This window comes from Miniopterus schreibersii (genome assembly GCF_964146895.1).
Source record: "Miniopterus schreibersii genome assembly, chromosome: 1".
Classification (NCBI taxonomy): domain Eukaryota; kingdom Metazoa; phylum Chordata; class Mammalia; order Chiroptera; family Miniopteridae; genus Miniopterus; species Miniopterus schreibersii.
The window spans coordinates 27124743-27143174 of NC_138101.1; the positions used below are offsets into that span (position 1 = coordinate 27124743).

An 18432-nucleotide genomic window follows, 5' to 3' on the forward strand; every position below is an offset into this window, starting at 1 on the left:
GCAAAGGATATACAGACAATGGGTTTGATTCAGAATATATATTTCATATTTTTCAAAAACAAGTAAGACAGAAAACCTAATAGAGAAAAAAAAAAGAAAAATATCTAAATGGGCACTTCAACAGAGTAAATGCCAGCAGACAATGAAAATATGTGGACTTGCTCACCCTCTTTAGTAATCAGAGAAATGCAGGTTGAAAAAAACAGTGAAATACCACTACACACACACACACCGCAACTTGGCCACCCAGAAGCAGGAGTGAGGCTCAGGGCTGAGAACAGGAAAGGCTCAAAGTGTGAACAAAGAGCGGGAGGGGCAAGTCTCCTCTTCTATTCCACATAGCCAACAGCCACTGCAAAGATATCTGAGTGCTTACTCTTTTAAGATCTGAGAATTATATTTCGCCATGAGAGACTCTAGTGAGGCACTGACTGGATAACTGACGTCCTCAAGGTCACATTAGCAGAGCCAGAACTATATCCTAAACCTCCTAACTTCTAGTTCATGTTCCACTGTGCGCCCCTGTCTGGATGTGCAGGAATATAAGGGTCAAATTTTGTCACATCCCACTCATAACCCTCCAAAATCTTCCTATCACATTACAAAAAAAAATACAGAGCCTTTTTCCCAGCCCACAGTCATCCATGCATGATCTTCCCCAGGCCTCTGGCCTCTTCCCCTAACCCCACCCCATTCCACTTCAACCCCTGGGCCTCTCTGCTGTTTCTTTAGCAAAGAAGCACCTGCTGCCTCCCTCGGGGCCTTGCATTCCTGGCTTCTCTGCTGGAACACCTCCCCCAGGCTTCTATGTGAACTGCTTTGCTCTTCCTAAGGTCTTCATTCCCTGACCACCTACAAAAACACAAAACCCAGCCATGCAAGGCCCCACCCCTCCCATCCTGCTTTACTTTTCTTCATCGCAGGGAGGTATTTATTGGTAAAGTTGTATACTGTCCATCTTTCTCCTCTAGAAGGTAAGTTCCCTAAGAGCAGGACATTTGCTATATATACTTTTGTGTCCCCAGAGCCTAGAACAGTACCTGCAACAAAGCAGGCACTATTTTTTTGTTGTTGTTAAATTAATTGATTCAAGTAAAAAAAATGTTTTTACTTGAGGACTTCCTTGGCCTGAGTTTGCATCATATTACCCCGCCAACAGTAGCAGTTATGAATTCGAAATCTAGGTTTCTCTACTTCAAATTTTATATTTTAGTTAATCCAGAAAGTTTAACGTTATTGGTTATGTATATTCCTCCACCATCTCCCATCAATACCTCTGTCCAAGACACACAATTTAAAACTTTCTCAGCAAAGAAAGATTTAATCCCAACCTTTTAAGTTTTCCTGTTTAAAATTTAAAATGCTTTTATTTCTCCTAATATTTTTAACTGTTTTCTCCTCATAATTTGGATTAAGTTTAATTAAAAAAATAACTCTTTTATAGCAAAGTTGAGAATAGAATATTATATCTCTATGCAATATTTAGAAATAGCATAGTAGACCAGTTGGTTACAAAACAGATTTATAAAAATCAAGAGCTTGATTATATATCAACAATATCTAATTACAACAAACATATCATGAAAAATAACCTATTCATAAGAGTAACTATAAACATAAAATATTCAGAAAATTTAACATTTAACAAGAAAAGTATGAAACTTTTAAAAACAACTCTGAAACTATTAAAGGGAAATAAATTAAACGGATTATAGTAGACATATATCACTTAGCTCTTGAAAGAAAGACTTTTAAGAATATAACCAATTATAAATGTCCTTGATTTTTTAGCTGTTTTACAGTGGAGATGGTTGGGAGTATTTCACTGACAAAATCTGTAGATATTATCATATATTAGAACAAATCAAGTCCTACATGCTCCACAGAGATCCAGATTTTGAATGACCTAAAGCTTCTACACTTTGCAGAGAAGGCTCTCTCTCTTTTTTTTTTAAGTGCAAAATTATGAAACAAAATTGCTAGGGCCCTTTCAGGGACCTTTGAAAGGGCTGTGGAATTGAAAGGCTCTAATGCTTCCTTTTCTTTAATGTGATTCAAGGTAGAGCCACCTCTGCTGTTACAAAAATGTAAAACTGAAGCAACACCACATTTATCACACCAGCACCCTGTCATGTGCCCACCGATAAACATCTAGAGAAACGCTTCCAAAACCCAGATCTTGTTAGTCCCTAACAAGAGTTCCACCAACACGGGCTCAAAGATGTCAGAATGCTAATCCATCCTACCCCAAGGAACACATTTCCACCAGGCAGCAGAATGCCACGGAACAACCAACAGTGACCAATTTAAAGAGTGAATCACCTGGAATTAGTGACCTACTAGGAGAATGAAACAGTTACGCTTATTGCAATAATTTCTAAATCTGGGAAGAGCCAGACACAAGAACAGAAACTCTGAAAGCATTATACCAAAAGATAAAAGTCAGTTACAACACAACCTACCTAGAATAACAGCCGCCGATACTTACAAGGCACTTAACTATATGCCAGGTGCTGTCCTAACTACTTCATACCCATTTCTTCCTCACAAAAACCTGTGAGGGAAATAACATTATTTGCCCCAGTTTAAAGGTAAGGAAAACGAAGGCACAGAGAGATTAAGTAACTTGTCCAAGGTCACAGCTAATAAGCAACAAATTTGAGATTTAAACCCAAATACACAGTCTACTCTCAACTCACAGAAATTCCATCAACTCAGAGATGAACCTTACACTAGAACTAAAGTTCCCTATAAGGGAGAAGGAACAGAAAACAAATGAAAAGCTGGTTCTGGAACCTCAAGAAGAAACATTATCTCACCCAGTGGATGTTGGTCTTGTTTCCTACAGATATTTTAGTCATAACACGTATACTTAGAAAGTGATTGTGATTTCTGAAAATGAAGGAATGACCCTGTCTTTTAAAAAAAAAATTTGAATTATGTATTTGATTTTTAGCATCAAGCTACTCATCATTTTCTAAGAAAATTCAAATCTCTGCCATTTGTTTTGACATTACACTATGATCAATCCCAGTCAGGCCTGAGTTAATCTAAAAGTCAGCTTACTTTCCTATTTAAAAGTGTTAAGCTAACTTACTAATGTATTAGGGTAGATTTATAGTGTCATTTTCAACTGTAACACGGTTCTCTCCTGTGGGGATAGACTATGAATGTAATAAATTCAGCTTTGAGTTACTTGTGAGTTTTCTCTATAACAAATCATTTCAAGTATTTATGAAATGAATTTTCGTTCACATTACTTTAACCAAGCCTGCTTTGAAGTTCTTAAGAGTTTCGAACTAAGTATAACCCTTTTCAACTTCTTTCATATAAACACTCACAGAAAACCTTTCCTTCTGTGGGTCTCCTTTCTGCACAGCTCTAGTTTACTGAAATGCACAGGGCTGCCCCCACCTTGCAGGGGCACAGGGAGGGAAAACAAACGTGAATGAAAAACTGTCAGGCGAGGCCCTTTTCAAGCCACCCAGGGCAGGGAGGAAGGAAACACATGCCTGGAGGTGGTCAGTGAAGCTGCTGTTTAAGGAAGTCCCCTCCGCGGGAAGTAGCACAATGCGGTTTGGCAGCACACAGGCCAGAAAGATAAGATGTTTCTTCATCTAGCCAAACGGCACGTCTGCCACTTCAGAGGAGGAGCCTGGGTTGTCCCTCGGTGTCTTCCTTGTAAAATTCAGGGTGGACGAATTCAGTGCGTATCTCCTTTATAGGGATGCTAAGGAGAACAGAGTGTGGCGAGTAGGTACGTAAAGCCCCTGTACTTCTGTGAAACCCACGCGATGGAAAATTTAAGAACAGAAGGAAATCCTGAACCCCTGCAGGTGTAACCGCCCGTGTCACAACTGCAACCCCAGGCCAGAGATGTTCAAGGGTCGGAAGTGATCCAGAAATGCGTGCGCAAGTGCAAACGGCAGCGCACGTAAGGATAAGCACTCTAGGCCTCAAGGGGCCCCTCCGCCCTCCAAGACAGTAGCTGCAGCATAAGATAGTCCGCAATTATGAACCCATAAAACTAGAATGGTAGCTTAATCAGACTGCATGCTAAGCAAAACCAGGGGCGCTCATCTTTTAATTCCTCCATCCTAGCATACTCTACATACCCACTAAATCTTCGTGGTACAAATGACAAATAAGTTGAAACAAATGAGCTGAGTCCTATATAACAAGCAACAGTGTATAGACTCTCTTCTGTCTGGAAATATAAGTATAGATGTAGATATAGATGATATAGCTAGATACATAGATAGATATAGTGATAGAGATAGACATAGAGACATAGAGACATAGACATAGACATATAGATATAGACATAGACAATCCCCAAAAGTGTATACACACACTTTGAATAATTATAAAGGCAGTGTTTATTAAAATGTATTTCACTTTCAAAATTGAACTATCAGCTGTTAAATTGTGTATACATTTTTGGGGGCACCCTGTAGATTTAGATAGAGACATAGACATAGACATAGACATAGACATAGACATAGACATAGACATAGACATAGACATAGACATAGACATAGACATAGACATAGACATAGACATGAATATGCACAGACACAGACATATACACATATACATACAGATACAGATACATACACATATATTATTCCTCTAAAATGAGCAAAATTCACGTTACAATCTCACCAGCAGGGACTTACACCTGTCTATGTTACTTTCTGCAGCAGCAAATAAAATTAAGGCACAGCTATACCTATGTGATTACCTGGAATAAAGGTGGGATGGAAAAAGTTTTCTCATACAACTAGGATAATGAGGAGAAAATTCCTTCCCACTAGAGATTTCAATGAAGTCTCTTACAGAATTTTATTTAACAAACAAGTTATGTTGCATATATTTTGTGCAACTTTTCATCTCAGGTGTTTGCCACTGTGGAATCATGCAAATATTATAGACAGTTCTCTAAGATTAAAAATGCAAAAGGCACTGGAAGAGCTTTGGTGAAAGACAGTAACAATGTTTTTCATTCTCTAAGGTAGTTATCATCAAACTTAAATATTTCTTTCACAAAACCCCAAGGCCAATAATGGCAGGCATTCTCCTAAAAGTCACAGAGTTAACTGCTAAGTAAGACATGTGCTCCTTAGCTCCCTTCTGCGGGTAATTCTCTACATGGACCTGACCAGCATCAACCAGTGGCTACGAGAGTCCCCAAAACAGTTTTAGAAACAACTCGAAATGGAGTTTCACTTTCTCAAATTGCTATGTGATTTCTTCTGACAGTTCATATCTTGATTATTTAAATAATATCCACATTTTAGTTTTGAGGAGAGATTAATACTAATAAATACCAAAGAAAAACATAGTTGCATTTCTAAGCTTAAATAATGCATCTCCTCAAAAACATAAAATGCAACAAAATTGGATGGGAAATCACTATCACAGGTCTCTAAAGATCTTTTTGCTTCCTCGAATACTAACTGATCACCACCATTGTAATTATCACTAACAAAAACTGTTGGAGAGCCTAATAAGTGCAAGGTATTGTGTGATGTGTTTAAATTATGAGGCAACAACCTCAGCCCTCGCGATTTTTATGTAGTTGGTGAGGGAAAAGGCAATAATAATAACACATAAATTTAATAGTAATTCACAAAGGGCAAGTCATTGACAACCAGAAAGATGAGAAAGGTCTCCCACTTAAGAAGACTTGAGATGGGACATGGGTAAACAGAGGAGAGAAGGAGAACTGTTAGCTACAGCAAGAGCAAAGCTTTGAAAGCAGAAAAATGACAAGTATTTTTCAGCAAAGGGGTCTGAACAGTCACTAGATGGTGTCCATTCTGTGAACAACCATATTATTTAAGCTGCATCTTTTCCAGAACTAAGGCAATGCAATCAGAGACTGCTACAGACACATTTGGATCTGAGTTTTGGTCCAGGCTTACCATAGGCTTACTGGGTGACATGGAGCAAATAGCTCCTGATGCTCATTTTCCAGAAGGGAAACAGCTGGGGTTCATTCTTTAAAGTTCCTTCAAGGTCTAAAATTATATGATTCTTTTTTATTACTAACAAAATAAATTATCCCCTTGTATGGGTAATTATCACTTACATAAATCTATATAGGTGTAGATAGAGCAGAGCAGCTCTACAAACACACCAAGCTCCCTTTCACCCCAGGGCCTTTGCACATTCCGTTCTCTTTATATTGAAAGGGTTTTCTCTGCCCAACATTACTCATACACCAACCTTTCACTAAGTGGAGGTCCTCCCCAAACCCTCCCAACCTGCACCGAGCCCTCCCAAATCTGTATAGTCTATACTTTTCTACCAAAACTTCCTCCACTCATATAATTTGGTCTCTTTTTCAACTGTCCCTCAAGAAAAAGCTATCACACCCATCCTCATTAACAAACACTGTATAGAAAATAATTACAGAAGTGGCTTCAAAGATTTCTAAGAATCCCCAGCCCAATAGTTCATGATGCAAGAGAGAAATAAAACTCAGGTTACAAAAATCATTATGTCAGCCCTGGCCAGTTTTGCTCAGTGGTTAGAGCATCGGCCTGCGGACTGAAGGGTCCTGGGTTCGATTCCACCCAAGGGCACGTACCTCAGTTGCAGGCTTGATCCCTGGCCCCAGTCGGGGCATGTGCGGGAGGCAACCAGTCAATGTGTCTCTCTCTCATCGATGTTTCTCTCTCTCTCTCCTCTACTCTCTCTGAAAAGTAATGGAAAAAATATCCTTGGGTGAGGGTTAAAAATAAAAATCATTATGTCAAATATAGTTCTTTTTTACAAAAAAAAATTGCAACAAGTTATACACACTTCCAATTAAAAGAAGTTTCTTTCAAAATAGGCAGGTGGGGAAGAGAGGTGGGGAGAAACACTGTTTATTTTAACTATGGTGCCATTTCCCAAACATCCTGGGAATTGTTCTTTTCATAATCACCTTCAGTGCCTACAGCACAGTCTTCTGAATATATTCAGTGGCAAAATTGCTAAATAAAACTTTGATGGAAATTTGACTTTTTGATATCACTAAAAATTGCTAAGACCTAAGTCTTATGAATAAAATAAAATAAACAATATCATTTCTGGGGAAAAACACTGATTTTTCTTACAGCTTTTGTCTCTCTCATCACAATACAAATAATCAATGAGTAAACCACAACTATCATAGCTGGATCCTAGAGTGTTTCTCAAAATCTAGAATCTCTTTATTATTTCTAGTTTTAAGTAGAGCATGAGAACCAAACCTTTGGTTAAGCTCCCTCTTCATTTACTAGTAATTACTGAACTGTACTGTTCTTCATAAAATATTTTACATGCCTAACAACTGTTTAACACAGAAGAACAAAAAGTTAAAACTGAGGCAGCAGTAGAGATAGGGAAACAAGAATAAGTGATTTTTACTCATTGTAGTGGACCAGACTAAAGTAAACAATTTCTTTACTGGGAAATTATGGTCATCCTAACGATGACCATGAGAATGAGAGTAGGAGAACAGACTACAATAATCTTTAAATCTGACTGCATGTTTGTGGACTCCCATCGACCATCACTGAGTATTCATGAGACAGTTGGCATTTTACAGTATGCAACAAAAGAAGAGCATTCTTCCTTTCATTTGTCTTCCTTTCACCACTGACATTTAAAAATTTTATGTCTTGGCCAACTAAATGCAATGCATGATCAGGAATTAGATCCTGGACTTGGCAACGGGAGGAGTTTGAGAAATAGCTATGAAGATATCAGCAGAAAGATGAATGAAATCTGACTACAGACTATAGATTCAATAACAGTATTTACTGTATCAGTGTTAAAAGTCTTAATTTTGACCATTGTACTGTGTGTATAAAAGAGAATGATCTTGGTCTTAGACAGCACATAATGACCTATTTAGTGATAAAAGGGGCAATGTCTACAACTTACTCTCAAATTGTTCAGAGAAAAACATACATAGAAAGAGAAAAAGAGAAAGAAAGAGGGACAAAACTATAGGAAATTTGTAAATCCGAGTCAAAGTTACTTGAGAGATCCTTGTACTATTCTTGCAACTTTTTTTAAGTTTGAAACTACAGCAAAATACAAAGTTATTAAAAAAAATTTTTTAGGAATCTGGATGGAAGGAATGGTATCCCCCCACCTTCTGTCTTAAATGGGTTCTGCTTCCCAGAGAGAAAAAAACAGTAAATGTTATGAAATGAAAATGGATTAATTTGGCAAATTAAGGGGATAGATCAGATTCTAGGACTTCAGACCTGCATCTTGACCCTTCTAAGTGATTGATTACAAGGAAGTTCAAATCCAGGACAATACATTAAGAAGACAGATATGAATCAGAAGAAGAGACATAAGAAAGGAAATTGAGACACAAGAGAGGAAGTTGATACTACCTTATTTCAGAAACAAGGAAATTCAACTGCCTATAAGAAATGAGTTTTCGCCCTGGCCCTGGAAGCTCAGTTGGTTAGAGCATTGTCCCGATACTCCAAGGTTTTGGGTTCCATCCCTGGTCAGGGCACATACAAGAAGCAACCAATGACTGCATGTGTAAGTAGAATGACAAATTGATGTTTCTCTTTCTCTCTCTTTCTTTCTCTCTCTCTCTCTCTCCCTCCCTCCCTCTCTCCCTGCAGCACCCTTTCCCACCCCCTCAAACCAATAAATTAAAATTTTAAAAAATAATAAAAGAAAATGAATTTTCATGGGATAAAACAGTTGAGAATATTCAGAGCCAAAAAAAGTTCCCTTGTACAATAAACACTGTACTATCTCTATTGAGTATTTAGAGCTGTATTACTTTTTTACAAACTAGTGAACTGTCTGGTAACCTATAAAATCTGATGCAAATGCTTCCAACTGACATGTAATAAATAAGATACTTTTCCCACCCCCTACCCACTCTCCAGAAACATAGGAAGTGCTGAAAGATACAAATCTTCAGGTAGGGATTAGAAGTGTCCTGGAAACCTATGCTTCCCACTGAGAGGTCCACTTAGTCTAAGGATACAACCAAGAGAGAAACATCAGATCAACTCAGGACCTTAACCGGCTCTTAATCCCTATGTCACTAAAAGTCTCCAGGTTCCCAGGGCTGGTCAAGAAAACAGCCTACTATGACCCAGAATACTCCAAAGAAATATGAGAGTTTGCCCAGGATGTTTAACAGGCTCATGTCACATCACACTCATAACTGATTGCCTCAACCATCCTGTAAAATTTCAAACATTTCATTATGAAGAATGTTCAGTTTCAGTACAACCAGAATAAAATTCTACGGGAGGCACCTGTGGCATTATGGAAAAAGCACTGAACTTGGGGTCATAATATCAAGGTTCAAATTTTACTCTTCCACTTCTTTGCAGTCTGACCACCTTTCTGGTTGTCATGGTTCATGATGTATGTTTAAGATAAACCTGTCCTGCCTGCTTTTAAGGCTGTGGTCTCCCCATCTCTCCTTCCATCCAGCCAGTCCTCCAGTGCAGAGTGAATACTCACTCTGCACTGGAAATGCAGAGATGGTTAAGCTATGAGCCCTGCCCTCGAAAAGCTTCAAGTCCAATGGACGACACAGTTATGTAAATAGAGTCTGGCAACCAAGATGCCATGATAAAAGTAAGGACAGGGCACAGAGGGCTGAAGTGGCGTGGGGATTCTACCTTTGGTGGGAAAGATATAGGAAAGGCTTTAAAGAAGGTGGGGAGCACGGCCGGGCGTGGCTCAGCGGTTGAGCATCGACCTAAGATCCAGGCGATCGGGGTTCGATTCCCGGTCAGGGCACATGCCCAGGTTGCGGGCTAGGCAGCTGGTCAATGACTCATCATTGATGTTTCTATCTCTCTCTCGCTCCCTCTTCTTTCCTCTCTCTGAAATCAATAAAAATATATTTAAAAAATAAAGAAGGTGGGCATTGAGCTGAGTCAGAAAAGATGAGTGTTTGCCAGGCACTCAACAAATTTTTGATGGCTCAATTGGACAGTGGATGGACAGACAGATCCTGGCAGGAAGGTAGAGGCTATCACTCCAAGTAAATTGAACAATATTAACAAAAACACCATGAAAAAGGGCAACCGAGTTAGAAGACGTGGCTATGGCCGGAGGAAGAAGGCATGGCAATTAAGAAAATTGCATCATGCACCTTGTATTCCAAGCTAAGGAGTTTTAACTTGATCCTAGAGAAGATACAAAGCTACAGGTTTTCAGTATCACTCTGAAGACTCTGCAGATGGAAGATAAAGATTCATGAATGGGATCAGGGACAGCAGTGATCCACCTAAGAGAATGGGGTGGGAGCCACAATAAAGTTGTAACTTTAAAGGGAAGGAGAATTCATGGAACTTGGTAATAGATCACATGCGTGCTCGGGTCGAAACAGTGATGACAAAGGAAGAGTTCAGAGTATAAAGAGATAGAAAATGTATATAGAAGTAATTTCTAAACTATATGTACAAATTGAAGAACGCTGTTTTATAGTGTCCAAGTAGATAATGGCAGAGCCAGGACAAAAGCCCTCTCTGGTGTTAATTTTCTTCTATCGCAAAGAAAATTCAAAAAAATAATAACTGAAAGTAATAAAAATATCCTTGTTTTAAAATAAAACTCTATCTGTATTATAGAAAGATTTCATTTTCCCTGGAGTATCAAGGTGATTTCAAAGATAGGCTTTGAAGAAATCAGCCCTGTAATTCATTAGGTATGACCTCGTGCAAGTTTTAAACCTTTCTAAGCCTCATATCACTCATTTTTAAATGGGGGTACTAGTAAGACAATTTAGCACTGTTTTGAGGGGCAAAAGTAATGCACGTAAAGTATTTAGCACAATGCCTGGCATGTATTTGGTACTCAAAAATCTGTATCATTATTACTACTGATTTGCAAAAAAAGAGTTAACATAGCAGGCCTACGAGACTACTGTCCTGGGAATGACCTGATTATAAGGTTGGCCTGAACTTGGACTTTGGGAGGGTCCCCATTCCTAGCACCAATAAGAATAATTCACTGAGCTTAAACTTTGTACAAACAGTATGTTTTGAGCCGAACACCTGCTTTCCTTCTGGAGTCTTGAATTTTGGTACATGCTAGGTAGAGGGTGCCCGTGTGACCAGCCTCCACTGAAAACCTTGGACCCTGAGTCTCTAATGAGCTTCCCTGGTAACAGCATTTCACAGCTGTCACAACTGGATGCTGAAGGAATTACTCACACCCTTTGGGACTCCACTGAGGAAGGCCTCTTGGAAGCTTGTGCCCGGTTTCCTCTAGACTTGCCCCATTTGCTTTTCCTTTGGCTGATTCTGTTTTGTCTCCTTTCACTGAAATAAACCATAGCTCTGAGTACAACTATATGCTGAGTCCCGTGAGATCTCCTATCAAATCATCAAACCTGGAGGTGGCCTTCAGGATCCCTGACACAACTAGTCTCCCTGCTCCTCGACTTTATAAACTATTTGCCAGTTTCCATACTGGAGCAGTATTAGAAACAACACACCAACCAAATTAGTAGTACCAAAGTCCAATTATAAAAAGTTCTTGATTTCTTAGTTAACAATAGTTACAGTTTTACTTACTACTTGAAAATGTTTTATTCAACATCTCAACATAGAGAAATCTCCACCCTCCTTGTTTTCTCACCATTATTTAGAAGGCCTTTTTCCTAATTAATTCCCAGCCCTGCTCTTCCCTGGATTCCCACTCAGTACCACACAGAGCCTCCACTGGGATGTCAGATAATCTGACCCATGTGTCATTTGGTTCCCTCACCCAAACACAAGATCACTTATGAAACTGCCTTTGTTCTGTGTTATTATGAGTAAGATCAAACCACATAAATTGCCAGGAAGATCAATTACCATTTCATTAGAATACATAAAAACACAAGCTAATTGGGAGTAATAAGAACAAGGGGACAAACCAAAGAATGGCCCATCATGGGAACTGAAACACAGGTTTTCCAGCGTCAGACTTGGAAGATCTGGCTTGACTGAATTTCCCATCATCCAGAACAGAATTTCTCAGCATACTTCCCAAGCACAATAAACTGTATTTAACAGCAAGAATTTCAATAAAATTATTGCTATTGTATCGAAGAAGCCTGGGGTCCAGAGAACCAGGAGAAGACAGATGTCTGTCTCACTTTATGATTGATACAGACACAGTTTCTATGAGCTAAAGACTGTGATATATAATACAGTAATTTATGGGAAAGAGCCATGTACACAGTATACTTAATTCCATAAGGATCTGATTTTTCAGTAACAGATTAATTTAGTGGGCTGATACAAAATGTATACCCATTACATATAAAATGTATACCCATATACTAAACCCATAATTAACGGACTTGTGAACAATTTCTATCCACATCCTAAACTTTATCTCAAATCCAAATGATAGCGTATTATTACCTTAACTTCATTATTAACTTATTAACCTAAAGCTTATCCCACAAGATGGGGGTAGGGGAAGTATTATAAAGTATATCAACATAGAAAGCAGCAAAGCAAAACTGAGTGTCTCCTACCTCTGCTCGACCCTCATAGTAGGTTAACATGGACTTTGTTAGCACAAAAAGTCTCTCTTTGTAGTTTAAGGGCGATGTCTTCTTTTTCTGCTGGGACCGTTTAATAAGAATCTCTTCCAGAATAGTGTTAAAATTCATCTCGGTCTTCTGATCACTCCTTCTCCTGCCATTGAAGATTCCAGTATTCTAAAGTGAGAAAATGAACAGTTGAAATAAAATGTGACACTTTAATTTTCCAAGGATGTTGTCATTTCAAATTAGCAAAAGAGACTTAATCTTCATCACAGCCAGAGCCAATGACTGTTATTCTACGTACCTGGACTGAGAATGCCCAAGGCACCAAAGCTCACCCTCCACTCTGTCCCCAGCCTCATTCTGTTCACCCATATCCCAGCATTTTATAAGAAAATCTAATCAAGTTTTGCCATGATGGCGATTCTCTCCTTTATACCTCCCCAGCACCCCTTAACTTTCCGGCACACTCTTCTGCTATTTGATTGCAAGGAAACAAGTATCTCAGATGGATATCTGTAGCCATCACCTGCATGGCTGGTTTAAGCTGGTATTTAAATAGCCTCAGGGTCTTGGTATACAAAATGGACAAGAACACAGACATGGTAAAGGTGTGAACAAAATGAATTACTACAGTGGTGGCTGTGATTCAATCTCCAGCTCTGGCAAGGATATAATCTTGATCAAACATCTTAGTCACCAGAGCAGGAGCCACAAGGATGTTCTCTGATGTCTACACTATCATACTCCACAGTTCTCTTCTCAACCACAAGAGAAAAGGAAACCCAGTCATAGCTAGCTTACTCAGCCCATATTTGGAGCCTAATATCCAGAGTCTCCACCCCTAGACTAAGCCTTCTAATAGTCAACCAAATTTAACTATCTGAAAACCCAAGGATACTCAGAAAAGGCCTGAAGATTCTTATGTGAGACAAGTTGAATTGATGACAGCCATTTCTTCCCTTCCTTCACCACACCTTTGTAAGACATCATTACGTGTCAAACTATAAAGGCAACGGAAGTCACGTGAAGAACATAAGAGGTTACCTGAGACCACAGTCAGAGGCTTGACAGAATTAGCCACTGAGGAATTCCACCATCTTCACACCCAGCCTGATACCTCGGAAGAACCCTTGCAACCCCGATGTACTGCTCTGTCACCATCCAATTGGGCCCGTCCATTTTTCACTTGGTTATTTTATAGCAGTTTAACCTCTGTATATCATTTCCTTATTTCATAAAATGCCACTAAGTTATTGTGAGGTTTAATGAGATGTGGGAAAAAACTCAGTTATTTTGAAAACATTATACAAATGTTGGTCATTATATTTTTAATTCCACTGCTCTTTTCCTAGCTCAGAGGATTACAATCTGGGCCACACTAGTAACAGTAGCTTTCCAACTGGTCTTCCTTTCCCCAGGCTTTGCCTCATGTCATTCAAACTGCAAACCACTTATTCCCATTGGATCACCCTTCAGAGACACTGCTTGGATCATGCCATTTCATTCAACGGAAATCCTCGATGCCTCCTCAAAGCCTCCCTACCACCTGCAGGATAAAGTCAAAACGAGTCTGACCCTGGAGATGGTCTAGAATCTGGCTACAACCTAACGTCGACTCTTTACTCCCACTGTTCTCCAAATATTCCACACCAGTCAAAATACCTGGCATTCAATCCCTGGCCTAGAGAGAGTCCCCTATCGCCCTATAGAAACTCCGCTAGCTCAAAACTCATTTTCTTGATGAAGCCTTTCCAGATGACTCCAATTAATCAAAAACCTTCCAATTCAAGTCTCACTCATCATAGAGCCCATCATAATCTTCCACGTTCTATAGACATTAATGTACATATTTGGACTTTTACCTAGATTTTAAGCTCCTAAAGGAATAGTTCTCAACCTTAAGTACCCGTTAGAATAACCTACAGAGATTTTCTTTTTAATGCAGATATCCAGGACGTGGATATTTTTATTCAGTTGTTCTGGGGTGAGGCCCAGGCATCATGATTTAATGGCAATAGATTTGAGAGCCACTATCTTAAAGACAGAGACTGGGCTGTTACACTAACTCTTTATACCATTCTTGGTATTTACAGCGTCTCTCAGTAAGCAGTTGGACAATGGACCAATTAACCCTTTAGCTATCCTAAGATGAAAAGTCAGAGAAAAACTCTTGTTCCTTCTGCATTTAGGTTGGCCTTCCTTATTCTAAATTAAAATTCTGATGCTCTCTTTTTTTTTTCCTGAGAAACTGCTGATCTGTAAATACCATTTCTTGGAAAATTATCTTTTCATCTTTATGCAGCACATCTTCAACACAGGGTGAAAATGATTACTTACAAGAATTGATTATAAGGGAAAAGCAAGCTATACACTGGAAAACAAGCCCTATGCAGATGTGTAGTTCCCACCCCAGAGTGACACCGCAGTTACCACCTGGCTCATCCGCAGTTCCAGAGGCAAAAGGTCTCCACTCCAGGGGCAGGTGATTCAGCAGGTTTAAAGTACGTTTCACAGAAAGGATGGAAATTCCTAATGGAATCATCAAAGGCAATACTGGAAGCTAGAAGATGATGGAGAAAAATCCCAGAGGAAATTGATTTCTAACCCAAAATTCTATACTCAGCCAAACAATCAATGCGGAGGCAAGAGAATAAAGACATTTTTCAAATATGTAAGGCTTTAAAAACGTTACCTCCTATTCACTCGCCCTCCTCGAAAAGCCCTTTGAGGATGTACTCTACAATAGAGGCGTAACTGCTGATCTGTAATACACGGAATCCAAGAAACAAAGGCTCCGGCACAACAGAAAGGGAAGGAGAATCTCCCAGATGATGGAGAAGGGAAAGCTAGGACGACACTGAGCAGCAGGCCAAGAAAGCAACTAAGCCAGGTTATAGCAAGTTAGAAGGTTCACGGAAAGAACTTTTTCAGGTGATGAACCTAAAGGTATTGGAGGGAGATCTACAATAAATCAGTAAACCTTTGCCAACTTAAAAACAATAAAATAAATCTCCAAAGAATGTATCTGTATAACCCATAGACAAAGGTAACAGTGTGGTGATGGCCAGGGGGAAGGGGAGGTGGGGCTGGTGGAGGCTGGGGCTGGGGGAAGGCGGGCAAAGGCGGGGGGGCGGGATAACGGGGGCATCTCTACTAGTGTCAATAAAAAAGTTTTTTTTAAAAAGACTTCTCAGACCACATGGTCTCTGTTGCAGCTACTCGCCTCTGCCATTGTAGTGTGAAAGCAGTTACAGACAATATGTAAACAACTGATTGTGGCTGTGTTCTAATAAAACTTTGACTACAAATATAAAAAAATAAATCAATTCCTGGGAAAACAAAAATTGTGCAGAAAAGGAAAAATAATCACAGTGTTCTACAGCATTCAGCTATATACATCTAGAACATCATAATAAGGTAAGCAAAAATAATAATCTTACTACCACTGATATAAATCCATTGGGGGTGAGTGCAGGAAGTGTGCTCGTGGAGGGGGGAGCGCACTGTGAAAGCGCACGGCCTCCACAGTGCTAGCAGGACGTCAACAGAGCACACCCACACTGAAAACCAAGAAGTGGGAACGTGAGGGGGTCACTTAGAGAGTGACGGTACTACAATGTTTTTAAAAATAAAAATGTTTGCCTCTGAGGATCAGAAAGTTATTGGAAGATGGCAGTGAAAAGGAAACTATAAAACATAAAAACCAGAGGAAAATAATCCCACCTTCCAATGAACAAAAGATGGCCTTCAACCCCAAACTACAAACTATGAAACACATATCTGCCAAATATTGTGAAAATTGGACAAAAATAGAGAAGGAGGCTAAAAGGTCAATCTAATGAATGACCTATTGATAAGATCAATGAAACCCAGCGCGATAAACCACCATTGGAGAATCAGGGAGTATCCCTATAGAATTATTGTTTATACAGAAAAAAATAATAAAAATTATAATTACCATTATCCAGCTTTCATTATCTTGCTTTGTGTTGTCACTGTGCTGAGCACCGAGCACTTTATATGTAGCAAATCATTTAACTCTCAACAAACCTTCTGAAGCAGGTACTAGTACTAACTGTACTTTACAAGCCACCAAGGAAGAGTCAGAGCCAGGCAGACCAACCACAGAGCCTGGACGATTAGCCACTCCACTGCATGGCTCTCTGATGGAAGGGAAGGGAGAACGGAAGGAAAGGCATGATGACAGGCCACTTCCAGAAAACAACTGGATTCAATCTCGAGATTTCAACAGGGATCATTTATGACTTCCAGGCATCACTCAGAGGCGCGCCAACCTCGTAGTACCAAAAATTGAAGGGAGATGTTCCCTCTGAATGAAGGAAATAATAGATTTGATGTTCTTCATTAGAAAACAAAGATAAAACAAAATTTCAGAGCACTCCAGCTTAATCTCCCAGTGATTCTCTGCTCCACAAATAGCTGACCCTTTCAGAAATAAGAAGCACAAAGGAACCAACTCGCAATTACAAACATCTTTAAATAAAATTCAAAGCTGCAACTTTGAATTTTAAGTGTTTTTCTCTGTATCTCATTGGAGTTAAACACAAGAATACTATTCTCTTTACCTTAGCTGCTAATTGGTAAGAGTTGGGAGACCTTAACAAACAATCCTAAAATCTGTATGGAACCACAAAGACCCCGAATTGCCAAAGTAAACTTGAGAAAGAGCAAAACTGGTGGCATCACACTCCATGATTTCAAACTACATTACAAAGCAACAGTAATCAAAAGAGTACACTATTGGCCGAAAAACAGATGTGTAGATAAATGCAACAGAAACCATGTGCAAAACTTCCAAGAATCAACAAATATATTTACTATGCAGGAAATTCATAGTTAAGTGGTTCTAGAGAAAAGCATAAGTTATAATAACATAAAAATATTCATTTATCAACTGGCCACAGAGGCCCCAATCAAATATCCCTTTCACATTACTAGGTTCTGCTTTGCTGGTCATTCTCTCTCACAGAATGAGAGATGCCACCGTCAACCATACAGGTGCAAATGAAATATCAATTATTCAAAAGATGAGGATTTTAAGAATCAATGAGATGGATACTGGAGAAGCGCTCCAATCACATCAATACCCCTGGAAAATGAGAATCTTGCAGTTAGTTAGCTAGTAAAAAAATAAAATAAAATAACACAATAGAAGTGTCAAAAGAGAATACAGAATGATTTACAATTAAAATGTTAAGGTACACTGTGGAAGAGTGCTTTTTGCTCCGTTTCCCACCCCAGTCCAGTCTCCCCTTCTTCCTGGACCTATGGGCTAGAGATATTTCCCAGCCTTCTTTGCAGCTAGGTGTGGCCATCTAAGTTAAAGCCTGTTATAGAACAAAATTCAGTTGAGTATAACTGAAGATTTAATTGGCTTTATTAAGTGAGTCATCAGTTGGGCAGCATCCCACCTAGCAACCAGAAGGGCACTCCAATGAGTTATATAAAACAGAACGTTTTTGAGGCCAAAAAAAATGTAGGGCTAAGAAATTAAAAGAGTGGATTGTTTCAGGCAAGGACAGCTTCCATAAGGGGAAGGCAGGGTCTTATCGGGCAGATTTTCTCACCAGTGTTGATCAGGAGATTCCACTCCTGGGGGAGTCTGAAACTGCAATTAGGCTAGTTACTAAGTTTTGGTTTGGTGACATGGCCTAACAAAAGTGACTCCGTTTTGACCTATTGTCTCTTTTCCTTAACAAGCCAAAGGAATATGTGCAGAAGTGATATGTAGATCATCTTCAACTTAAAGACAAGTGAATCTCCCTGGGTTTAGAGCATTTTCCACCTTCCCGCCAGCTGGAAAGTACTCATGGTAAACTCAACTTTCCTTATGCATTCCAGGCATCACCCAAGGGAGAGGAGGGGGAATAGAATGGAACCGGAATCTGGCC

At 39.3% G+C, this 18432-nt stretch overlaps 1 protein-coding gene across 1 annotated transcript in view; it reads right to left on the reverse strand.

Annotated features, from left to right (window-relative positions):
• Positions 1-18432, reverse strand: part of TEC (tec protein tyrosine kinase) — a 99615-nt gene that overhangs the window by 61067 nt on the left and 20116 nt on the right. The window contains exon 2 of the mRNA XM_081133315.1: positions 12506-12691. Coding sequence (XP_080989441.1) covers positions 12506-12643 — 138 coding nt within the window. The 5' untranslated portion in view covers positions 12644-12691. The remainder of the gene's footprint in view (positions 1-12505; positions 12692-18432) is intronic.